At 48.7% G+C, this 26113-nt stretch overlaps 1 protein-coding gene across 1 annotated transcript in view; it reads left to right on the top strand.

Moving 5' to 3' along the window:
• The first annotated feature begins 915 nt into the window (after nt 1–915).
• BSPRY (B-box and SPRY domain containing) overlaps nt 916–26113 on the top strand; it is a 30457-nt gene continuing 5259 nt past the window's right edge. Inside the window, exons 1-5 of the mRNA XM_073640548.1 lie at nt 916–1425; nt 5085–5183; nt 21433–21663; nt 21871–21896; nt 23989–24113. Coding sequence (XP_073496649.1) covers nt 1033–1425; nt 5085–5183; nt 21433–21663; nt 21871–21896; nt 23989–24113 — 874 coding nt within the window. The 5' untranslated portion in view covers nt 916–1032. The remainder of the gene's footprint in view (nt 1426–5084; nt 5184–21432; nt 21664–21870; nt 21897–23988; nt 24114–26113) is intronic.

Genomic DNA, 26113 nt, shown 5'->3' with positions numbered 1-26113 from the left:
GAACCAGAACACAGAGCGGGACACCCACAGCACCCAGAGCACGCAGTGGGGCACCCAGAGTATGAAGCGGAACACCCACAGTGCCCAAAGTACGCAGTGGGACACCCAATGTCATACCACAGCCCCCGGTGCGACACCCAATGTACACCCACAGCACAATGTCGGTGTCTGCCTCTAGCCCCTTTTCTCTCCATAGAATCTTATAAGCACCAGCTGTCATCTCCTATCTCAGTAATGGGAACATTGGTCATCACTGAATACAGATGAATTGAGAGTAAAGATCAGTCCAGGAGGAAGAAGCAGATTTCTCTGATAAGATATAACGTTGTTTATTTTCTTGTGTATTATTGACTTGTGAAATAAGACTTAAAACCACAGTGACTCTAAGGTATTACTTAATCCATGCCTCCAGCCCATAATTCTGATATAAAACATCAGCCACAGTCACTGTGAGCTGTAAAATAATGAGAATTACACTCACAATAATTCGAAATAATCACGGACGCATCAATTTCTTAAACAGGAAATAAGTGTCCAAAATTTACTGACTGTCCAGGAATGAATGAATGGATCAATGAATGATTGAATGGATGGATGAATGAATGGATGGATGAATGTCTGGCTATCTTACAACTTTCAGGACCCCTGACATATTTGCTAGGTGAGAATCGCACAATCTCAGACCCCATAATAAGTCACTAGGATCGGGCAGAATTCTCCAGGATCTATCCGGTGACCTGGTGCCAGATGTGCTATTTCTATTGATCTGTGAGACCCCCGTGTGATCATCCAGTCGTGTCCTTGTATCCTGCAGCAGTTGTGGAACTACAAGTCCCATCATTGCTCTTCCTGCCCTCAGCGATTGGTCGGGGTCCAGATCAGAGGATCTGTCACAGTCTCTCCTTGGTGACTTTGTGTCACTGGCTCCTCCCTGGGGCTGTCTCTGTCTCTCTCTACCTGGAGACAGGTGCAGGAGCGCAGGCTGCTGGCAGCCCCAGACCTCCTCTCTCCAGGGTCCTGCTCACCCCCAGCATGTCCCACCCAGGCTCTGCTCCTGGAGACCCCCAGCCTGCTCTCTGGGTGATCACTGGCTCTCATTCCTGGGATGGATCTGGGAAGCTGGACATGGACAGGACGTCTCCCTTCGCTGTGGAGTGGATCCCTGATGGTTCCCTGGCCACCTTATCCCTGGACAGCTCCAAGGAGGAGACCATTGATCTTGAAGACCATCTATCACCTGGACAGATTGAAGTGCAACAGGGACCTGTAGATTTATCAGTGCCCGACACCTGCAGGGACCATGGGCACCAGCTTACCCTCTTCTGTTATCAGGAATACAAGCTCATCTGTGCCCAGTGCAAATCCCTGGGCACCTGCCAAGCTCACCGGACCAAGCCAGCAGAAGAAAGGGCATCCCAGATACGGGTGAGTAGTCCTCATGCCAAATCCCCCTCTCCCCCCTGCATTGCAGAGCTGTGCCCCTCCGATGCCACCCTGCAGTGCGGTTGGCCATCCTAGGGTTAACGCTGGAGCACCCTTGTGTGCAGCAGGAGGAGGGGAGTGTGTTGCAGCAGAGACCTGACTCATTGCAGCAGAAGGAAGAATTGTGTACAGATGATTTCTTCTGTGCCAAGCAAGCCAATCACACCTGCCAGGCCGTGCCCGTGCCAGCAGGAGGGGGCGACACTGCGCGTGGGCTCAGGGGGATGTTTTGCAGGTTTTCTAAGTTTCGCTTTTTCTGTCCCTTGGTAAGCTGGGTGACATGCATTATACTTTTCTGATATGGTTCCAGCTTTCCCAGGCGTGCCCTTCTAGAGTCCAGGAAAGCGCTGAAATCCGCACCAGATCCTAAACATGTGAGCATACCCTAAAAAGTCTGATGACGGATCACCTATAGACCATAGTGGGAGAGGAAGGAGAGGAATGTCGCGGGTTTTCCCTCATATCTGCCATTTCCTGGGTGACACCGCGGTGACACGAGCCGCGCACGACGCTGACTCACTGCGCCCTACACGCTCTACACATACCGGAGAGAGCTGGGAACCAGGGATGAAACCCACCTGCCATAGATATAGGCAGCTATAATACTATTATCACTGTGCCCCCACAACAGAGACAGCCACAAAGCCCCCGATACAGAGACAGCCACAAAGCCCCCGATACAGAGACAGCTGTGCCCCATAACAGTGACAGCCACAAAGCCCCCAATACAGAAACAGCTGTGCCCTATAACAGTGACAGCCACAAAGCCCCCAATACAGAAACAGCTGTGCCCTATAACAGTGACAGCCACAAAGCCCCCGATACAGAGATCGCTGTGCCCCATAACAGTGACAGCCACAAAGCCCCCAATACAGAAACAGCTGTGCCCTATAACAGTGACAGCCACAAAGCCCCCCATACAGAGACAGCTGTGTTCCCATAACAGAGACAGCCACAAAGCCCCCAATACATTGACAGCTGTGCCCCATAACAGTGACAGCCACAAAGCCCCCGATACAGAGACAGCTGTGCCCCATAACAGTGACAGCCACAAAGCTCCATAACAGTGACAGCCACAAAGCCCCCGATACAGAGGCAGCTGTGCCCCCATAACAGTGACAGCCACAGAAGTCCCGATACAGACAGCTGTGCCCCATAACAGTGCCTGCCCTAATAGCCCCCAATACAGAGACAGCTGTGCCCCCATAAGAGACAGCCACAAAGCCCCCAATACAGAGACAGCTGTGCCCCATAACAGTGACAGCCACAAAGCCCCATAACAGTGACAGCCACAAAGTCCTATAACAGAGACAGCTGTGTCCCCATAACAGTGACAGCCACAAAGCCCCCGATACAGAGACTGCTGTGCCCCATAACAGTGACAGCCACAAAGCCCCATAATAGTGACAGCCACAAAGCCCCCGATACAGAGGCAGCTGTGCCCCCATAACAGTGACAGCCACAGAAGTCCCGATACAGACAGCTGTGCCCCATAACAGTGCCCTAATAGCCCCCAATACAGAGACAGCTGTGCCCCCATAAGAGACTGCCACAAAGCCCCCGATACCGAGCCAGCTGTGCCCCATAACAGTGACAGCCACAAGGCAACTGATATAGAGACAGATGTGTCCCCATAACAGTGACAGCCACAAAGCCCCGGATACAGACAGCTGTGCCCCCATAACAGTTACAGTCACAAAGCCCCCACTACAGAGACAGCTATGCCCCCATAACAGTGACAGACACAAAACTCCCGATACAGAGACAACTGTGCCCTTATAATAGTGACAGCCACAAAGCCCCCAATACAGAGACAGCTGTGCTCCCATAATAGTGACAGCCCCAAAAAGGCTCCAATACAAAGACAGCTGTGCCCCATAACAGTGACAGCTACAAAACCCACAATACACAGACAACTGTGCCCCCATAACAGTGCCTGCCCTAATAGCCAACATAACAGTGACATTCACAGAGGTCTCCATAAAGAGAAAACTGTTCCCCCATAACAGTGCCTGTCCTAATAGTCCCCATAACAGTAACAGCTACAGAGGTCCCAATACAGAGACAACTGTGCCCCCATAACAGTGCCTGACCTCAAAATCACCATAACCAAAGTCTCCTCATAATAGTGACAGCCACAAATTTCTCCACAGTGCCTGTCATAATAGCCCCACAACAGTGACCTCCATAATCTCCCCCATAACAGTGACAGCCATATAATAACCTACAAAACATAAGATAAAAACAAAATACGCAAATACTCTGCAGCAAGTAAATAAATAGCAATAGTGGATGAAAATAATATCGGGTACTTAGTTAATATAATTTTGATCAAATAAACATAAAAGCCATCCCACCACGTCAAGATGACCCTATTAGAGACGGTCCTTACATCTAGTATTAAAACCTTACCATATGTCAAGTGACGTAATGTGAATAAGGGCTGAGAAGGACGCAGGCATATTATAACCTATAATAATTACAGCCGCAGTGCCCCCCATAATGGTGACTTTACTAGTGCCTTCATAACAGTGACAATATTGCCTCTATAACAGTGACAACCAAATTCCCCACAAAAAAAGTATCCGCCAATAGGCCAACAAAATGGTGACTGCCTGTGCCTCCCATAAAAGTGACATCCACCGCGTCCTTATAACAGTGACAGTCAGTGCCCTCCATAACAATGATTTTCACAATGCCCCCATAACTGTGACAACAGTGCCCCCATAACGATGACATCCTCAGTGCTCTGTTACAGTTCCCTCATAGCAGTGACAGCCATCATATCACCAAAACAAGAATAGCCTGTGTCCCCATAACAATGCTGAGTGTCTTGACAACAGGGAGGAACTGGGGAATTCCTGGGTTGTCAGACCCCTCGCCCCATGCAGCGGTCACCATGGCGCTGCCTTGAGATGAAGAACTGACTAGGGGAGATTTCACGTTCTCGTAGGACTTCTAGAGTCAGCCTCCTAGTGTGCCTCCTAGCTGGGTGCAATCTATTGTTCCCTGGTATCAGCCACTCCAGGATTGGTAGAGGCTGGTTAGTTTCGCTGCCCCATCACAGATCTCTCTGGTGCACATTAGTAATGAAATTAAAGCAGAAATGAATTAAGGTGGATCCCTACTTTAAAGTAAAATCCAACAGGAGTTCCCCTTTAAATAGAATAATCTGCTCAGTTATCTCCATCCGGAGACAGATCTGTGGCCGCTCTCATCATGGTCGCCTATGACAAGAATGCTGCATTCTCTACATCTGGCCCGCACACAATGGACGCCTTTATTCCTGGCCTGATTCCTTGGCTCCTGGAGTTCAGGGCAGAGAACACCTCAGGAGTTGGGTTACCGGCCGACATGTGGGTATCACTTCTCCATAGGGATCAGCAGCTCTACAGACAGCACCTTATATCTCAGCTTCTCTGTCAGGACAACTGCTGCCATCCCTGAAGCGGAGTTATCCTTTACGCTAATAGAAGGGGTATTCTTATCCATTCACTGACAGCAAGCAGCAGTGATCTGTCAGGTCTGTGCTCGGCGGAGATGTCCTTATTGATCCCACCGCTGTCATCACAGAAGTCACTAATGAAACGTTTTCTTCTCAGAACAAGATCGTCGATCAGTGTGAAAAACTGCAGCTACAAACAGCAGGAATAGAGAAGTATCTCGGCGACGCGCTGCCGGCCAAGATCCCACGAGTGGCGGTAATTATATCCTCTGTGCACAGCGTGTAACCCCGAGATATATGCCATATACAGGACGATAACTGCCAGCATGGAGGTGAAGGCTCCTTATCACAATTTCCAATATTTTCAACTTTGAAAATACCATAGACCTGAAATAACAATGTGTGATTCACTTTCATCCATAGCTAAATCTGTATTATGCTCCAGAGCTGTACTCACTATTCTGCTGGTGCAGTCACTGTGTACATACATTACATTACTTATCCTGTTCTGATCCTGAGTTACATCCTGTATTATACCCCAGAGCTGCACTCACTATTCTGCTGGTGCAGTCACTGTGTACATACATTACATTACTGATCCTGTACTGATCCTGAGTTACATCCTGTATTATACTACAGAGCAGCACTCACTATTCTGCTGGTGCAGTCACTGTGTACATACATTAAATTACTTATCCTGTACTGATCCTGAGTTACATCCTGTATCATACTCCAGAGCTGCACTCTCTATGCTGCTGGTGCAGTCACTGTGTACATACATTACATTACTTATCCTGTACTGATCCTGAGTTACATCATGTATTATACTCCAGAGCTGCACTCACTATTCTGCTGGTGGAGTCACTGTGTACATACATTACATTACTTATCCTGTACCGATCCTGAGTTACATCATGTATTATACTCCAGAGCTGCATTCACTATTCTGCTGGAGGAGTCACTGTGTACATACATTACATTACTGATCCCGTACTGATCCTGAGTTACATCCTGTATTATACTCCAGAGCTACACTCACTATTCTGCTGGTGGAGTCATTGTGCACATACATTACATTACATATCCTGTACTGATCCTGAGTTACATCCTGTATTATACTCCAGAGCAGCACTCACTATTCTGCTGGTGCAGTCACTGTGTACATACATTAAATTACTTATCCTGTACTGATCCTGAGTTACATCATGTATTATACTCCAGAGCTGCACTCACTATTCTGCTGGTGCAGTCACTGTATATATACATTACATTACTTATCCTGTACTGATCCTGACTTACACTGTATTATACTCCAGAGCTGCACTCCCTATTCTGCTGGTGGAGTCACTGTGTACATACATTACATTACTGATCCTGAGTTACGTCCTGTATTATACTCCAGAGCTGCATTCACTATTCTGCTGGTGCAGTCACTGTGTACATACATTACATTACTTATCCTGTACTGATCCTGAGTTACATCATGTATTATACCCCAGAGCTGTACTCACTATTCTGTTGTTGCAGTCACTGTGTACATACATTACATTACTTATCCTGTACTGATCCTGAGTTACATCCTGTATTATACTCCAGAGCTGCACTCACTATTCTGCTTGTGCAGTCACTGTGTACATACATTACATTATTATCCTGTACTGATCCTGAGTTACATCCTTTATTATACTCCAGAGCTGCACTCACTATTCTGCTGGTGCAGTCACTGTATACATACATTACTGATCCTGTACTGATCCTGACTTACATCCTGTATTATACTCCAGAGCTGCACTCACTATTCTGCTGGTGCAGTCACTGTGTACATACATACATTACTTATCCTGTACTGATCCTGAGTTACATCCTGTATTATATTCCAGAGCTGCACTCACTATTCTGCTGGTGCAGTCACTGTGTACATACATTACATTACTGATCCTGTACTGATCCTGAGTTACATTCTGTATTATACTCCAGAGCAGTACTCACTATTCTGCTGGTGCAGTCACTGTATACATACATTACTGATCCTGTACTGATCCTGAGTTACATCCTGTATTATACTCCAGAGCTGCACTCACTATTCTGCTGGTGCAGTCACTGTGTACATACATTACATTACTTATCCTGTACTGATCCTGAGTTACATCCTGTATTATACTACAGAGCTGCACTCACTATTCTGCTGGTGCAGTCACTGTGTACATACATTACATTACTGATCCTGTACTGATCCTGAGTTACATCCTGTATTATACTCCAGAGCTGCACTCACTATTCTGCTGGTGCAGTCACTGTGTACATACATTACATGACTTACACTACCGTTCAAATGTTTGGGGTCACCCAGACAATTTTGTGTTTTCCAGGAAAACTCATGCTTTTATTTATCAAATGAGTTGCAAAATGATTAGAAAATATAGTCCAGACATTGACAAGGTTAGAAATAATGATTTTTATTAGAAAGAATAATTTTCTCCTTCAAACTTTGCTTTCGCCTCAGAATGCTCCTTTGCAGCAATTCCAGCATTGCAGATCTTTGCATTCTAGCTGTTAATTTGCTGAGGTCATCTTGAGACATTTCCCCCCATGCTTCCTGAAGCCCCTCCACAAGTTGGATTGGCTTGATGGGCACTTTTTGCGTACCATACGGTCAAGCTGCTCCCACAACAGCTCAATGGGGTTGAGATCTGGTGACTGCGCTGGCCACTCCATTACAGATAGAATACCAGCTGCCTGCTTCTTCCCTAAATACTTCATGCATAATTTGGAGGTGTGCTTTGGGTCATTGTCCTGTTGTAGGATGAAATTGGCTCCAATCAAGCGCTGTCCACAGGGTATGGCATGGCGTTGCAAAATGGAGTGATAGCCTTCCTTATTCAAAATCCGATTTACCTTGTACAAATCTCCCACTTTACCAGCATCAAAGGCTAGCAACCCCAGACCATCACATTACCTCCACCATGCTTGACAGATGGCGTCAGGTACTCTTCCAGCATCTTTTCAGTTGTTCTGCGTCTCACAAATGTTCTTCTGTGTGGTCCAAACACCTCAAACTTTGATTCGTCTGTCCATAAATCGTTTTTCCAATCTTCCTCTGTCCAATGTCTGTGTTCTTTTGCCCATATTAATCTTTTCCTTTTATTAGCCAGTCTCAGATATGTTTTTTTCTTTGCCACTTTGCCCTGAAGGCCAGCATCCCGGAGTCGCCTCTTCACTGTAGACGTAGATACTGGCGTTTTGCATGTACTATTTAATGAAGTTGCCAGTTGAGGAGCTGTGAGGCATCAATTTCTCAAACTAGAGACTCTAATGTCCTTGTCTTGTTGCTCAGTTGTGCAGCGGGGCCTCCCACTTCTCTTTCTACTCTGGTTAGAGCCTGTTTGTGCTCTCCTCTGAAGGGAGTAGTACACACCGTTGTAGGAAATCTTCAGTTTCTTGGCAACTTCTCGCATGGAATAGACTTCATTTCTAAGAAGAAGAATAGACTGTCGAGTTTCACATGAAAGTTCTCTTTTTCTAGCCATTTTGAGAGTTTCATAGAACAAAAAAGTGTAATGCTCCAGATTCTCAACTAGCTCAAAGGAAGGTCAATTTTATAGCTTCTCAAATCAGCCAAACCGTTTTCAGCTGGGCTAACATACTTGCGCAAGGGTTTTCTAAACACCCATTAGCCTTCTTACACAGTTAGCAAACACAATGTACCATTAAAAACTGGAGTAGCGGTTGTTGGAAATGGGCCTCTATACACCTATGTAGATATTGCAATAAAAACAAGACGTTTGCAGCTAGAACAGTCATTTACCACATTAACAATGTATAGAGTGTATTTCTGATTCATTTAATATTAGCTTCATTGAAAAAAAATGTGCTTTTCTTTCACAAATAATGAAATTTCTAAATGACCCCAAACTTTTGAATGGTAGTGTATCCTGTACTGATCCTGAGTTACATCCTGTATTATACTCCAGAGCTGCACTCACTATTCTGCTGGTGCAGTCACTGTATACATACATTACTGATCGTGTACTGATCCTGAGTTACATCCTGTATTATACTCCAGAGCTGCACTCACTATTCTGCTGGTGCAGTCACTGTGTACATACATACATTACTTATCCTGTACTGATCCTGAGTTACATCCTGTATTATACTCCAGAGCTGCACTCACTATTCTGCTGGTGCAGTCACTGTGTACATACATTACTGATCCTGTACTGATCCTGAGTTACATCCTGTATTATACTCCAGAGCTGCACTCACTATTCTGCTGGTGCAGTCACTGTATACATACATTACTGATCCTGTACTGATCCTGAGTTACATCCTGTATTATACTCCAGAGCTGCACTCACTATTCTGCTGGTGCAGTCACTGTGTACATACATTACATTACTGATCCTGTACTGATCCTGAGTTACATCCTGTATTATACTCCAGAGCTGCACTCACTATTCTGCTGGTGCAGTCACTGTGTACATACATTACATGACTTACACTACCGTTCAAAAGTTTGGGGTCACCCAGACAATTTTGTGTTTTCCATGAAAACTCATGCTTTTATTTATCAAATGAGTTGCAAAATGATTAGAAAATATAGTCCAGACATTGACAAGGTTAGAAATAATGATTTTTATTAGAAAGAATAATTTTCTCCTTCAAACTTTGCTTTCGTTTCAGAATGTTCCTTTGCAGCAATTCCAGCATTGCAGATCTTTGCATTCTAGCTGTTAATTTGCTGAGGTCATCTTGAGACATTTCCCCCCGTGCTTCCTGAAGCCCCTCCACAAGTTGGATTGGCTTGATGGGCACTTTTTGCGCACCATACGGTCAAGCTGCTCCCACAACAGCTCAATGGGGTTGAGATCTGGTGACTGCGCTGGCCACTCCATTACAGATAGAATACCAGCTGCCTGCTTCTTCCCTAAATACTTCATGCATAATTTGGAGGTGTGCTTTGGGTCATTGTCCTGTTGTAGGATGAAATTGGCTCCAATCAAGCGCTGTCCACAGGGTATGGCATGGTGTTGCAAAATGGAGTGATAGCCTTCCTTATTCAAAATCCGATTTACCTTGTACAAATCTCCCACTTTACCAGCATCAAAGGCTAGCAACCCCAGACCATCACATTACCTCCACCATGCTTGACAGATGGCGTCAGGTACTCTTCCAGCATCTTTTCAGTTGTTCTGCGTCTCACAAATGTTCTTCTGTGTGGTCCAAACACCTCAAACTTTGATTCGTCTGTCCATAAAACGTTTTTCCAATCTTCCTCTGTCCAATGTCTGTGTTCTTTTGCCCATATTAATCTTTTCCTTTTATTAGCCAGTCTCAGATATGTTTTTTTCTTTGCCACTTTGCCCTGAAGGCCAGCATCCCGGAGTCACCTCTTCACTGTAGACGTAGATACTGGCGTTTTGCATGTACTATTTAATGAAGTTGCCAGTTGAGGAACTGTGAGGCATCAATTTCTCAAACTAGAGACTCTAATGTCCTTGTCTTGTTGCTCAGTTGTGCAGTGGGGCCTCCCACTTCTCTTTCTACTCTGGTTAGAGCCTGTTTGTGCTCTCCTCTGAAGGGAGTAGTACACACCGTTGTAGGAAATCTTCAGTTTCTTGGCAACTTCTCGCATGGAATAGACTTCATTTCTAAGAAGAAGAATAGACTGTCGAGTTTCACATGAAAGTTCTCTTTTTCTGGCCATTTTGAGAGTTTCATAGAACAAAAAAGTGTAATGCTCCAGATTCTCAACTAGCTCAAAGGAAGGTCAATTTTATAGCTTCTCAAATCAGCCAAACCGTTTTCAGCTGGGCTAACATACTTGCGCAAGGGTTTTCTAAACACCCATTAGCCTTCTTACACAGTTAGCAAACACAATGTACCATTAAAACACAGGAGTGGCGGTTGTTGGAAATGGGCCTCTATACACCTATGTAGATATTGCAATAAAAACAAGACGTTTGCAGCTAGAACAGTCATTTACCACATTAACAATGTATAGAGTGTATTTCTGATTCATTTAATATTAGCTTCACTGAAAAAAAATGTGCTTTTCTTTCACAAATAATGAAATTTCTAAATGACCCCAAACTTTTGAATGGTAGTGTATCCTGTACTGATCCTGAGTTACATCCTGTATTATACTCCAGAGCTGCACTCACTATTCTGTTGGTGCAGTCACTGTATACATACATTACATTACTGATCCTGTACTGATCCTGAGTTACATCCTGTATTATACCCCAGAGCTGCACTCACTATTCTGCTGGTGTAGTCACTGTGTACATACGTTACATTACTGATCCTGTACTGATCCTGAGTTACATCCTGTATTATACTCCAGAGCTGCACTCACTATTCTGCTGGTGCAGTCACTGTGTACATACATTACATTAGTTATCTGTACTGATCCTGAGTTACACCCTCTATTATACTCCAGAGCTGCACTCACTATTCTGCTGGTGGAGTCACTGTGCACATACATTACATTACTTATCATGTACTGATCCTGAGTTACATCCTGTATTATACTCCAGAGCTGCACTCACTATTCTCCTGGTGCGGCCACTGTGTACATACATTACATTACTTATCCTGTACTGATCCTGAGTTACCTCCTGTATTATACTCCAGACCTGCACTCACTATTCTGCTGGTGCAGTCACTGTGTACATACATTACATTACTTATCCTGTACTTATCCTGAGTTACATCCTGTATTATACTCCAGAGCTGCACTCACTATTCTGCTGGTGTAGTCACTGTGTACATACATTACTTATCCTGTACTGATCTTGAGTTACATCCTGTATTATACTTCAGAGCTGCACTCACTATTCTGCAGGTGGAGTCACTGTGCACATACATTACATTACTTATCATGTACTGATCCTGAGTTACATCCTGTATTATACTCCAGAGCTGCACTCACTATTCTGCTGGTGCAGCCATTGTGTACATACATTACATTACTTATCCTGTACTGATCCTGAGTTACATCATGTATTATACTCCAGAGCTGCACTCACTATTCTGCTGGTGGAGTCACTGTGTACATACATTACATTACTTATCCTGAGTTACATCATGTATTATACTCCAGAGCTGCACTCACTATTCTGCTGGTGCAGTCACTGTGTACATACATTAAATTACTTATCCTGTACTGATCCTGAGTTCATTCTGTAGTATACTCCAGAGCTGCACTCACTATTCTGCTGGTGCAGTCACTGTATACATACATTACATTACTTATCCTGTACTTGACGCGCCCCTGGGCCTGTGCTGAGTAGCGTTGCGCACGCGGGAGCCTACCCGGAGCCGGATCTGATAGGGGTAGTAGTCTCGTGGCGGTGACCCGGTCCGTGCCCAGGGAGTCAAACTGAGCGGCAGAGTTTAGCAGAAGATGGTACGGTGTTCGACTACGCCACCCGTTGAATGCGGCTATGAAGCCGCCGCTGCAGGGCAGACCGCTGAGGCCGGTGGTAAGGTTGTGCAGCGTAGCTGGTAGAACCCCCAACGGGAGGGGTATGGCCTCAGGGCAACCGACGTGTTTGAAGGGGGGTAGCAGGAACCACTCAGAGACGGTGCGGTGTAGTTCTGGGTCTTTACTGGTGACAAGGTAGACCCTCCCGGAGTACTGGCTAGCGATCGGGGCCTGGTCAGTCCGTGAGCTGATGGGATCTCCCCTGGCCAGGCGGAGTTGTAGGCCTCCCCAACTAATCGTACTCTTCTGGCTACCTTGCTAGAGGCGGGTAAAAGTAGCCCACGTCCCTGAGTGTACCGTGTGGTGCTCACCCGTATGGCCGGTGACTCGGGGCCTTTTGGTAGCTTCCGCTCCACGTCGCGGTGCTGGTCCCTTGCGTGTGACCGTGCCTTCGGGTTTCTTGGCCAGAGGACCTGAAATCCCCTGCCGGGCGGTTTCTGCTGCGGGGTAAGGATTAGTCCCCACAGCCTCGGACTCCGGGTCCGGTAAGAACTCTTCAATCAGGGCGAGCTCTACAGCTTCCAGCCCTGACCTCTTTTAGCACAGCTCCCACAGAGCTCCTGATCTTTCTTTCCTATAGCTGCTCCACTACAGACCAGACTGTGTCTCTGTCTGTGTTCTCTGCTCTTTCTCTACACACTAACCCTGCCTCAGCCCCAGCTTTATATAGGGGAAGTTCTTCCCCTCCCAGGACTGGGCAGGAGGTGTGGCATGCATAGGATGTCTGACCAGGAAACCTCCCACCTGCTCACAGACGTAATATTGCTATCACTGTGGGAACCAGACCCCTGGGGTGCCACATTCCCCCCTAGTGAAATTTAGTACTCCGGGACTAAACATATTTTTGTAAACAAAACAAGTTATAAACAGAAACAGCATAATAAAGAAAAACACATTAGGATGGTCACGGCATGTCCGCAACCGGGTGCAGTCTTTGAAGAAAACAAAGGTGTCCATTTCACCAAGAGACCGGGAGCCGTAACCAGGTAGGGGTCTGTCCTACCCCGAGTCCTTAACAGTCTTTAGTCCTTTCCTGGGTTACGCTCCAACATATGTACAAAGGATTCCGGATAATCCATAAACGACACCTATAAAATAACTAAAAATACACAATTATTTACAGGTAACAGAAAACAGGTAAATACAAATAAACAGTCTAAACACTTAGATCCTCCAACGTACGGGTAACTGGCCTCTAGTGGACCTACAGAGCTGACTGACTGGTCCTGAGCTACCAGGTGTAGGAGCTGTCAAAGGTAAACTGGGCAGCTGTCTACGGGCTCTTTGGCTCACTAGGGGTACGGCAGGCTCACTATAAGCAGAGGGTTGATCCTCCTGGTCTGCTTGTGTGGGGTCTTCTGCCTCCTGGACCGGCTGCTCTTCCAGCTCTACCTGTTTCTCCGTAGGTACTTGAGATGCTGGTTGGAGGAAGGTGAGGACGGGTACCACAACTGCGCCATTGACTTGAGTCCAAGACCGAGGGAAGTCTCCGAGCACAGTACTAACCATATCTTCCCTTTCCTCTGCGGGTTGAGGGTCTTCTTGTTCTTCTTCAGGGCTTCGTAGCTGTTCGGGACACTTCTTCAGGTGATCTCGGGATACAATGGCTGTGGTTTCTCCTCCATCCTTACTGATTATGCAGACTTTCGGGTTCTCATGGCTTGAGGGCAGTACGGTGTACGGGTCCTTCTGCCACTGGTCGTCCAACTTGTGGAGGCGTCTCTTCCTCTTCAAGACCTGCTCTCCAGGTACCAGGGGAACAGCGGGAGCATACTGGTTGTAAGTCTTCTCCTGTCTTTCTCTAGCTTGACAGAGACTTCGCTCCACGCTCTCCTGTACTTTCCGGTACTGCTGCTGCCTTTCTGTGTCCCAGTCTGCTTCTGGTGAAGTGTCCTCGGGTGTCAGGACTCCCATCTCCAGATCAACAGGAAGCTTACCAGTTCTTGCTCTCATTAGGTAAGCCGGGGTACAGTTGGTAGAACCTACCGGGATGTGGTTGTATAGGTCCACCAGATCAGGCAGTTTCTCAGGCCACAGACTGCGTTCCTCCAGGGGCAATGTTTTCAGAAGATCTATCACCACCTGGTTCATTTTCTCGCAGAGCCCATTGGTTTGCGGATGATAGGGTGTTGTTCTTATCTTCCGGCAGCCATACAGAGTGCAGAACTCCTGGAAGACTTCCGCTTCAAAGGCAGGTCCCTGGTCCGTCAGCACCTGCTCCGGGTATCCGTGTGGACGGCAGAAGTGCTGCTGGAAGGCTCTAGCTGCTGTTTGAGCCGTTAAGTCCTTGACCGGGACCACCACCAGGAACCGGGAGTAATGATCTACGATTGTGAGGGCGTAGACATACCCAGATCTGCTTGGAGCCAGTTTCACATGGTCCAGGGCTACCAGTTCCAGTGGCTGTCGGGTGATGATGGGCTGCAAGGGAGTCTTCTGGCTGGCTCGGTCCTTCCTTCTTAGGTGGCACGGTCCACAGTCCCTGCACCACCTCTCGATGGTTCCTCTCATGCCTACCCAGTGGAACCGCCCGCGCAGCAGGAACTCCAGCTTCTTCCATCCGAAGTGCCCAGCTCTGTCGTGGTATGCCTCCAGTACCATAGCCGCGTCTCTTCTTGGCACCACTACTTGCCAGATCAGTTCATGCGTCCGGGAGTTAACCATTCTGCGGCACAACTTCCCCTTGTAAAGGAACAGTCGACTCTTCTCAATCCACAGTTGCTTGGCCTCCTCCGGAGCGTCTGGGTCAAGGCGGGCATCTGGCTGAGTCAGCATCTCCTTCACCAGTCGGACGGCGGGGTCACTGTCTTGCGTTTCCGCCCAGTTGTAATGAGGTAAGGGATTGAACGTAGCGGATTGCTTACTCCTTACACGGTGGGAATACTGGATAGTCCCATGATGGTGGAACGCGGGAAGTTCAACCTCTTCCAGTTCCTCTGGATCTTCCCCCACGTCCGGTAGGTTTGGCATTCTGGACAAGGCATCCACGTTGGTATTGGAGCGTCCTGCCCGGTATTTGATTGTGAACTCAAAGTTGGACAGGCGGGCCATCCATCTCTGCTCCAGGGCACCGAGTCTTGCTGTATCCAGGTGTGTCAACGGGTTGTTATCCGTGTACACGGTGAACCGGGAAGAGGCGAGGTAGTGCTTAAAGCGTTCGGTGACTGCCCACACCACTGCCAAGAATTCTAACTTGAATGAGCTGTAATTCTCAGGGTTTCTTTCGGTGGGTCGCAGTTTTCGGCTGGCGTAAGCAATTACTCGTTCTTTCCCCTGCTGGATCTGGGACAGTACGGCTCCTAGCCCGATGTTACTTGCGTCGGTGTAGAGGATAAAGGGCTGGCTGTAATCAGGGTACGCCAGGATTTCATCCCCCGTGAGGGCCTGTCACGCTGTCTCTGTATACTGGAGGTAGGAGGCCTAAGCTGACCCTAAGCTGGGGCCCTGACTAATCCCTCAACCTGGAGGTACTGTTAAAGGTACAGAGGTCCAGGCCGCCAGCGTAACCCCTACCTCCTGAAGATCCCTGCACCTCAGTAATCTAGTCCTGAGAAGGACCCCGATCACTACCAAAGGGAACAAGAAATAATATGCCCAAACACAGTATTTAGACGAACGAGACAGTACAAGGGAAAAACCAAAACCACCTTGCATACAAACAACTTCTCAACTACAACAGAGGGAAAACCAACGGGAAAGGAGATAAATGATAAAGCGAGGAAAGGGAAAAAACACTTCCAAATACACTTATCTCAGCAACTCCAAACACCACGATCTGCTCTGTCAGTCTGAATGAAATGCTTTCACCGACACCTCCCAAACAGACCAGCAGGTATATGAAGGAGTCTCACTACAGAAGTATTGATTGCAGCTGGGCGAGGCTGGACCTCATCTAGCCCAGAGAGAGAGAGAGAATTAACTCCCTCACTGCCGAGAAACACAAAGCACCAACAAGTCAGCTGCGAGAAGTCAGGCTGTGTACTCGTGACGATCTTCGTGGCAACACACCCGTGACAGGGCCATCTTCAGCTGGCGGAAGGACTCTTCTTCCAGCTTCTCCCATCTGAAGGGTGGCTTCTGGTTCTTGGCCTTCCTGGACTGGCCTATCAGGAGGTCCTGCATAGGAGCTGCCTTTTTGGTGAAACCGGGAATGAATCTTCGGTAGTAGCCTACCCGAGGAACTGCCGCACCTCCTTTACGCTGGAGGGGCTTGGCCATTCCTTAATTGCGGTGATCTTATCAGGGTCGGGAGCCACTCCGTCAGCACTCACCACGTGTCCCAGGTACTGCACCTTTGGTTTCAGGAGGTGACACTTGGAGGGTTTCACCTTTAGGCCGTAGTTTGCCAGGGCTTCGAACACTTCTGCCAGGTGTTTCAGGTGGTCCTCGTAGGTCTTGGAGTAGACGATGACATCGTCCAGGTATAACAGGACCGTCTCGAAGTTTCGGTGTCCCAGACAGCATTCCATCAACCGTTGGAAGGTTCCTGGTGCGTTGCAGAGTCCGAACGGCATGCAGGTAAACTCGCTAAGTCCCATCGGGGTGGTGAATGCGGTCTTCTCCCGGTCCGCCTCTGCTACAGGAACCTGCCAGTACCCGCCATTGAGATCCAAAGTAGAGAAGAAGTTAGCAGATCTTAAAGCAGCCAAAGACTCCTCTATCCTTGGTAAGGGGTACGCATCTTTGTGTGTGATACGGTTGATTTTCCGGTAATCTACACACATCCTCATGGTGTTGTCTTTCTTTTTAACCAAGACTAGTGGAGCTGCCCAGGGGCTACAGCTATCCCTGATTACCCCAGCCTCCTTCATGTCTCTAAGCATCCCCTTGGCGTGTTGGTAGTGTGCAGGGGGTACGGGTCGGTATCTCTCCTTTATGGGAGGATGGTCTCCCGTGGGGATGTGGTGTTCTACCCCCTTTACTCGCCCGAAGTCTAACGGGTGTTTACTAAACACTCTCTCGTACTCTTGAACCACCCGATAGACTCCCTGCTTTTGGTGTGAGGGAGTGGAGTCAGTACCCAGATGTAGTTGCTGACACCAGTCCTCCATTGGTTTGTTAGAGCCGTTACCTTCCTCTGGTTGAGATGGAGGCAAGGGTTCCACGGCCTGTACAGCATTCTGGTTTATGGTGAACAATTTAGCTAGCGTGGCATACCGGGGCAGGTGTACTTCTCTCTTCCCGATGTTTATTATGCGAACGGGCACCCTCCCATGGCGTACGTCAACCACCCCCCGTGCTGTCAAAATGGTGGGCCTACTGTCTGAGTAGACGGGTTCTACCATTGCTTGGTAGTCTCTACCTCTTAGACCAATAGCTGCCCGGCACCAAATCATCATTTCACTTTTTGGGGGCATGGCAATAGGGAAAGGGTCACACATTCTCACGCTACCAATCTCACCACCGGAGAGTTCCACCTGTTGCCGTCGCATCAGTGCCCGGATCTCTTTTTGGAGCACTCGCTGCTGGCCGGAGCTGGCGTTCTTGGCAACCTGCTGTAAAATGAAAATCACCTCTGCAAGACAATTTTCAATCACATTAGTTCCTAGCGTTATCTTTGGGTGACTCTCGCGCTTGTCAATGTCTACAATGATCAGTCCCTGTGCTGCCAGTTCGACTCTACCGATTTTAATGGTCATCTCTTTGAATCCGATCTGTGGCACGGGTTGACCATTACTGGCGATGATACTCAAGTCGTCGTCAGGGTAGCGGGTTATATCCGAGTCATTCCAGTACTGCTTAAAGAGCACGTACGGGATGGTGGTGACCTGTGACCCGGTGTCAAGTAGGGCACTCATAGGAATGCCATCCAGTACCACAGGCAAGACTGGACGTCCTCCCACATATTTGTCACGCCAGTTTGATGGGCCTGGTGATCTTATTCCTGGGGGTTGGCCCTCTACCCCAGGTTGTGCCAGTTTAAAGGACAGTACCTTGCCATATGTCCGGGTTGATTGCAGCGGCGGCAGATGGGTTGTCCGTCCTCGTTGTATCGGTCGCTGGGTCTTCCTCTGGCCGGTGGGGTCCTCCTTGGTCGACGCCACGGGATGTCCTCCGGTCCGGATGCCAGCTGGATCTTCCCTGGAGCAGAAACCTGTAACGACTGCACAGTTCGGGTTAGCGCGGCAACGCTTTTAGCTAGCTCTTGGACCTGATGGTGCAGGTCTGGAGCCGGGTCATTGTTCAAAGCCTGCGCATCAGCTCCCACAGGCCCTGCCGACAAGGGCGCCGCCTCCTGGTGGTAAGCGGTAGTAGGGCGCCTGTGGGTCACAACGCCACCCGGTGCCGGTTCTCGGAGCACCCGGATGGCTCTGTCCTTGAACTGTGCAAAGTCCAGATGAGGATCCTGTAAGGCCATTGCCCGCAACTGGGTTCGGTGGGCATTGCAATATAGTCCCTCTATAAATTGTTCGGTCAACAGCCTGTCCTCGTTTCCCACGCCGTCAGGGTCGGTCTGCTTAATGGCTCTCAGGGCCTCTTGTAGGTTTAAAGCATAGTCTCTTATACTCTCATGTGCTTGCTGTTTGCACCCGTAGAATCTAAGATAAATCTCAGCTGAGGTGCGGGTATCAAAGGTGTCCTTCAGCCGGGTTAATATCCCTGCGACAGTCCTCCTCCCAGGTGGCCAGGACTTTACCTCCCTTTGGGCTGCCCCGGTTAGTTGGGCCACCAGGATGCTCACTTTTTGCTCTTCTGTGAGGGGGTACACCTGGAAGAGGCTATCCAGCTTTTCTCTAAAGTCATTCAGGGTATGTGACTCCCCTGAGTACTGGGGTAGCCAGGCTGCCCCCGGGATATAGGGCATCGTGAAAGGCATGACCGCTGCAGCGGTGGCGCTGGCGGTGGCTGTGGCAGTGAAGCTCTCCTCCGTATCCGACATCTTCCTCCCCCCTAGTGGACCGTGGCCTACCTTGAGATGATCCTCTTCCGTAGGCCGCGGCTCCGCAGTGGATCGTCAGGGTCGAGGACCTTCCGTCGCGCTCCTGTGACGTCGGCGTCTGCTGGGCTCCTTCCAGGACCTTACGCAACGTCCGGACGTGAGGCGGGGCTTCAGTTCTCGCGGGCTTTTCGGAGTCCACGCCCCTCTTCTTCCCGCGCGGCGTCTTCAAGATGGCGTCCAACGGCGGGAAAACTCCACGGATGGCGGGAAGAAGACAGAAGATGGCGTCCAACGGTGGGAAAACTCCATGGATGGCGGGAAGAAGGTAGAAGATGGCGTCGGATGGCGGGAATCTTCACCACAGGTAAGTTTAAAAGTCTCTTTTTCAGGCACGCAGTACCCGGTGGTTGCGGGCACGGAATCCTGCCGACTACGCCAAAAGTTGACGCGCCCCTGGGCCTGTGCTGAGTAGCGTTGCGCACGCGGGAGCCTACCCGGAGCCGGATCTGATAGGGGTAGTAGTCTCGTGGCGGTGACCCGGTCCGTGCCCAGGGAGTCAAACTGAGCGGCAGAGTTTAGCAGAAGATGGTACGGTGTTCGACTACGCCACCCGTTGAATGCGGCTATGAAGCCGCCGCTGCAGGGCAGACCGCTGAGGCCGGTGGTAAGGTTGTGCAGCGTAGCTGGTAGAACCCCCAACGGGAGGGGTATGGCCTCAGGGCAACCGACGTGTTTGAAGGGGGGTAGCAGGAACCACTCAGAGACGGTGCGGTGTAGTTCTGGGTCTTTACTGGTGACAAGGTAGACCCTCCCGGAGTACTGGCTAGCGATCGGGGCCTGGTCAGTCCGTGAGCTGATGGGATCTCCCCTGGCCAGGCGGAGTTGTAGGCCTCCCCAACTAATCGTACTCTTCTGGCTACCTTGCTAGAGGCGGGTAAAAGTAGCCCACGTCCCTGAGTGTACCGTGTGGTGCTCACCCGTATGGCCGGTGACTCGGGGCCTTTTGGTAGCTTCCGCTCCACGTCGCGGTGCTGGTCCCTTGCGTGTGACCGTGCCTTCGGGTTTCTTGGCCAGAGAACCTGAAATCCCCTGCCGGGCGGTTTCTGCTGCGGGGTAAGGATTAGTCCCCACAGCCTCGGACTCCGGGTCCGGTAAGAACTCTTCAATCAGGGCGAGCTCTACAGCTTCCAGCCCTGACCTCTTTTAGCACAGCTCCCACAGAGCTCCTGATCTTTCTTTCCTATAGCTGCTCCACTACAGACCAGACTGTGTCTCTGTCTGTGTTCTCTGCTCTTTCTCTACACACTAACCCTGCCTCAGCCCCAGCTTTATATAGGGGAAGTTCTTCCCCTCCCAGGACTGGGCAGGAGGTGTGGCATGCATAGGATGTCTGACCAGGAAACCTCCCACCTGCTCACAGACGTAATATTGCTATCACTGTGGGAACCAGACCCCTGGGGTGCCACATACTGATCCTGACTTACACTGTATTATCCTCCAGAGCTGCACTCCCTATTCTGCTGGTGGAGTCACTGTGTACATACATTACATTACTGATCCTGTACTAATCCTGAGTTACATCCTGTATTATACCCCAGAGCTGCATTCACTATTCTGCTGGTGGAGTCACTGTGTACTTACATTACATTACTTATCCTGTACTGATCCTGAGTTACATCCTGTATTATACTCCATAGCTGCACTCACTATTCTGCTGGTGTAGTCACTGTGTACATACATTACATTACTGATCCTGAGTTACATCCTGTATTATACTCCAGAGCTGCACTCACTATTCTGCTGGTGCAGTCACTCTGTACATACATTACATTACTTATCCTGTACTGATCCTGAACTACATCCTATGTTATACTCCAGAGCTGCACTCACTATTCTGCTGGTGCTGTTGTCAGGTGGTTTATCAAGATCAGCTCCCACAATGCTGGAGGACAGTTAGTTCTTCCTATCTCAGATCACTGTACAGAGGCTGACACTTCCCAAACTGCGGTTACCTTTGTGTACGATGCAGAAGGGAGATTTTAGCTCTGAATCCTGTAGAATTGTGAACGCAGCTCTGTATTCATGTTATCCTCCATGTACATCTGATAGAGTGTAATGAGCCCTGCACCTCTGTTACAGAGCACGGCAAGAAAAGCTCGTGAGATGATCATCCAGCGGCTGAACTTCATCCGCACGGTGTGTGACAATGAGGAGCAGCGCCTCCTGGAGGAGATCCACGCGGAGGAGGAGCGGGCCCAGCAGGGGATCCTCACCCAGAGAGCCCACTGGACCGAGTCCACCAAGAAGCTGTCTGGTATCAGGAGCTATCTGGTGGACATGCTGACCAACATGGACGACCTCAACCTCATTGTATGTAACAATCTGTACTATGCAGATTTCTTTTGTCCGGAATTAGACTCTGAAATGTTCTGGATTATAAGTGATATAACAGGATAGAGACCCTCCTGGTGTTAGGAGACCCCAGGTTATGTTGATTCTGTTTTATCAGAATTTTTGGACTATTGGATTCTGGATTAAATGAATTGTATTGTAATTCTGTTTTCTTTCTCCTCTCAGGTTTCTGAAAATAAAATGGAGGACAGGTCAGTGCTTGTACGAAACTCTAATATTGTAAGCGGAGACGCCTGCACAGTAACTGTAGCAATCCTCCTCGACAGCTGCTCTGCAGATTTATGTGTCTCCATAATAATAATAATCTTTATTTTTTATATAGCGCCAACATATTCCACAGCACTTTACAGAAATTATCATTACTGTCCCCATTGGGACTCACAATCTAGATTCCCTATCATTATGTCTTTGGAGTATGGAAAGAAACCGGAGAGCCCGGAGGAAACTCACACAAACACAGGGAGAACATATGGTAACAGACTACAAATAATCCCCCATGTAGTCTGATCTTCCCTAGCGATGCTCTGCTAACATTTGGTCCCTTAGGAAAAATGTGAGGGACAGATAGGAGGGAGTGTGACTATAGGGTCCGACCTCGGGAGCTGTTGGTGGTCTGCAGATAGGAGGGAGTGTGACTACAGGGTCTGACCTCGGGAGCTGTTGGCGGTCTGCAGATAGGAGGGAGTGTGACTACAGGGTCTGACCTCGGGAGCTGTTGGCGGTCTGCAGATAGGAGGGAGTGTGACTACAGGGTTCGACCTCGGGAGCTGTTGGTGGTCTGCAGATAGGAGGGAGTGTGACTACAGGGTCCAACCTCGGGAGCTGTTGGTGGTCTGCAGATAGGAGGGAGTGTGACTACAGGGTCCAACCTCGGGAGCTGTTGGTGGTCTGCAGATAGGAGGGAGTGTGACTACAGGGTCCGACCTCGGGAGCTGTTGGTGGTCTGCAGATAGGAGGGAGTGTGACTACAGGGTCTGACCTCGGGAGCTGTTGGCGGTCTGCAGATAGGAGGGAGTGTGACTACAGGGTCTGACCTCGGGAGCTGTTGGCGGTCTGCAGATAGGAGGGAGTGTGACTACAGGGTCCGACCTCGGGAGCTGTTGGTGGTCTGCGGATAGGAGGGAGTGTGACTACAGGGTCTGACCTCGGGAGCTGTTGGCGGTCTGCAGATAGGAGGGAGTGTGTCTACAGGGTCTGACCTCGGGAGCTGTTGGCGGTCTGCAGATAGGAGGGAGTGTGACTACAGGGTCCGACCTCGGGAGCTGTTGGCGGTCTGCGGATAGGAGGGAGTGTGACTACAGGGTCCGACCTCGGGAGCTGTTGGCGGTCTGCAGATAGGAGGGAGTGTGACTACAGGGTCTGACCTCGGGAGCTGTTGGCGGTCTGCAGATAGGAGGGAGTGTGACTACAGGGTCTGACCTCGGGAGCTGTTGGCGGTCTGCAGATAGGAGGGAGTGTGACTACAGGGTCCGACCTCGGGAGCTGTTGGCGGTCTGCGAATAGGAGGGAGTGTGACTACAGGGTCTGACCTCGGGAGCTGTTGGTGGTCTGCAGATAGGAGGGAGTGTGACTACAGGGTCCAACCTCGGGAGCTGTTGGTGGTCTGCAGATAGGAGGGAGTGTGACTACAGGGTCCAACCTCGGGAGCTGTTGGTGGTCTGCAGATAGGAGGGAGTGTGACTACAGGGTCCAACCTCGGGAGCTGTTGGTGGTCTGCAGATAGGAGGGAGTGTGACTACAGGGTCCGACCTCGGGAGCTGTTGGTGGTCTGCAGATAGGAGGGAGTGTGACTACAGGGTCCGACCTCGGGAGCTGTTGGTGGTCTGCAGATAGGAGGGAGTGTGACTACAGGGTCTGACCTCGGGAGCTGTTGGTGGTCTGCAGATAGGAGGGAGTGTGACTACAGGGTCCGACCTCGGGAGCTGTTGGTGGTCTGCAGATAGGAGGGAGTGTGACTACAGGGTCCGACCTCGGGAGCTGTTGGTGGTCTGCAGATAGGAGGGAGTGTGACTACAGGGTCTGACCTCGGGAGCTGTTGGTGGTCTGCAGATAGGAGGGAGTGTGACTACAGGGTCCAACCTCGGGAGCTGTTGGTGGTCTGCAGATAGGAGGGAGTGTGACTACGGGGTCTGACCTTGGGAGCTGTTGGTGGTCTGTTACCATGGAGATATGTAGGTCTGCATTGCCGAGCTGATGTCCATTTGATACATGATGTGGATGTCGCCTTTATTAGCAGTAGATGGCAGGTATACGTCTTATCGTGTGTGTGTCTTCTCATTGTAGAACAGAAGAAGCTGAAGGAATTCTGGAACCTCAGGAGTCTGAGAAGTTAAACTTTAACATGAATTGTTGTCAGAGTCCATTACTGAACAGACTGTGGGCCCTGTCTGTCCTCTGCTACACCTCCGGTCAGTATAAGACATTACACCATCTCATATACTCTTCCCCTGTCCTCTGCTACACCTCCGGTCAGTATAAGACACTGCACCATCTTATATACCCTTCCCCTGTCCTCTGCTACACCTCCAGTCAATATAAGACACTACACCATCTCATATACTCTTCCCCTGTCCTCTGCTACACCTCCAGTCTGTATAAGACACTACACCATCTTATATACCCTTCCCCTGTCCTCTGCTACACCTCCAGTCAGTATAAGACACTACACCACCTTATATACTCTTCCCCTGTCCTCTGCTACACCTCCGGTCAGTATAAGACACTACACCATTTTATATACTCTTCCCCTCTCCTCTGCTACACCTCCGGTCAGTATAAGACACTACACCATCTTATATACTTTTCCCCTGTCCTCTGCTACACCTCCGGTCAGTATAGGACACTAAACATTTATATACAGGTGCTTCTCACAAAATTAGAATATCATCAAAAAGTTAATTTATTTCAGTTCTTCAATACAAAAAGTGAAACCCATATATTATATAGAGTCATTACAAACAGAGTGATCTATTTCACGTGTTTATTTCTGTTAATGTTGATGATTATGGCTTACGGCCAATGAAAACACAAAAGTCATTATCTCAGTAAATTAGAATAATTAACAAAAAAACACCTGCAAAGGCTTCCTAAGCATTTAAAAAGGTCCCTTAGTCTGTTTCAGTAGGCTCCACAATCATGGAGAAGACTGCTGACTTGACAGATGTCCAGAAGGCAGTCACTGACACACTCCACAAGGAGGGTAAGCCACAAAAGGTCATTGCTAAAGAAGATGGCTGTTCACAGAGTGCTGTATCCAAGCATATTAATGGAAAGTTGAGTGGAAGGAAAAAGTGTGGTAGAAAAAGGTGCACAAGTAACCGGGATAACTGCAGCCTTGAAAGGATTGTTAAGAAAAGGCCATTCAAACATTTGGAGGAGATTCACAAGGAGTGGACTGCTGCTGGAGTCATTGCTTCAAGAGCCGCCACACACACAGACGTATCCAGGACATGGGCTACAAGTGTCCCATACCTTGTGTCAAGCCACTCATGACCAATAGACAACGCCAGAAGCGTCTTACCTGGGCCAAGGAGAAAAGACCTGGACTGTTGCTCAGTGGTCCAAGGTGTTGTTTTCAGATGAAAGTAAATTTTGCATTTCATTTGGAAATCAAGGTCCCAGAGTCTGGAGGAAGAGTGGAGAGGCCACAATCCAAGCTGCTGGAGGTCTAGTGTGAAGTTTCCACAATCAGTGATGGTTTGGGGAGCCATGTCATCTGCTGGTGTAGGTCCACTGTGTTTTATCAAGACCAAAGTCAGCGCAGCCGTCTACCAGGACATTTTACAGCACTTCATGCTTCCCTCTGCCGACAAGCTTTTTGGAGATGGAAATGTCATTCTCCAGCAGGACTTGGCCCCTGTCCACACTGCCAAAAGTACCAATACCTGGTTTACACACAACAGTATCACTGTGCTTGATTGGCTGCAAACTCGCCTGACCTTAACCCCATAGAGAATCTATTATAGAGAATCTATGGGGTATTGTCAAGAGGAAGATGAGAGACCCCAGACCCAACAATGCAGACGAGCTGAAGGCTGCTATCAAAGCAACCTGGGCTTCCATAACACCTCAGCAGTGCCACAGGCTGATCGCCTCCATGCCACATTGCCGCATTGATGCAGTAATTGATGCAAAAGGAGCCGACCAAGTATTGAGGCATTTACTGAACATACATTTCAGTAGGACAACATTACGGATTTTAAAAACATTTTTCAAGCGGTTGTTATAAAGTATTCTAATTTACTGAGATAATGACTTTTGTGTTTTCATTGGCTGTAATCCATAATCATCAACATTAACAGAAATAAACACTTGAAATAGATCACTCTGTTTTTAATGACTCTATATAATATAGGAGTTTCACTTTTTGTATTGAAGAACTGAAATAAATTAACTTTTTGATGATATT

Source organism: Phyllobates terribilis, unplaced genomic scaffold (assembly GCF_046119375.1).
Source record: "Phyllobates terribilis strain yellow unplaced genomic scaffold, ASM4611937v1 Scaffold_7__3_contigs__length_470593459, whole genome shotgun sequence".
In the NCBI taxonomy this organism is placed as follows: Eukaryota; Metazoa; Chordata; class Amphibia; order Anura; family Dendrobatidae; genus Phyllobates; species Phyllobates terribilis.
Note: the sequence above shows the minus strand (reverse complement) of the source record. Positions and strands in the feature narration are given on the sequence as shown.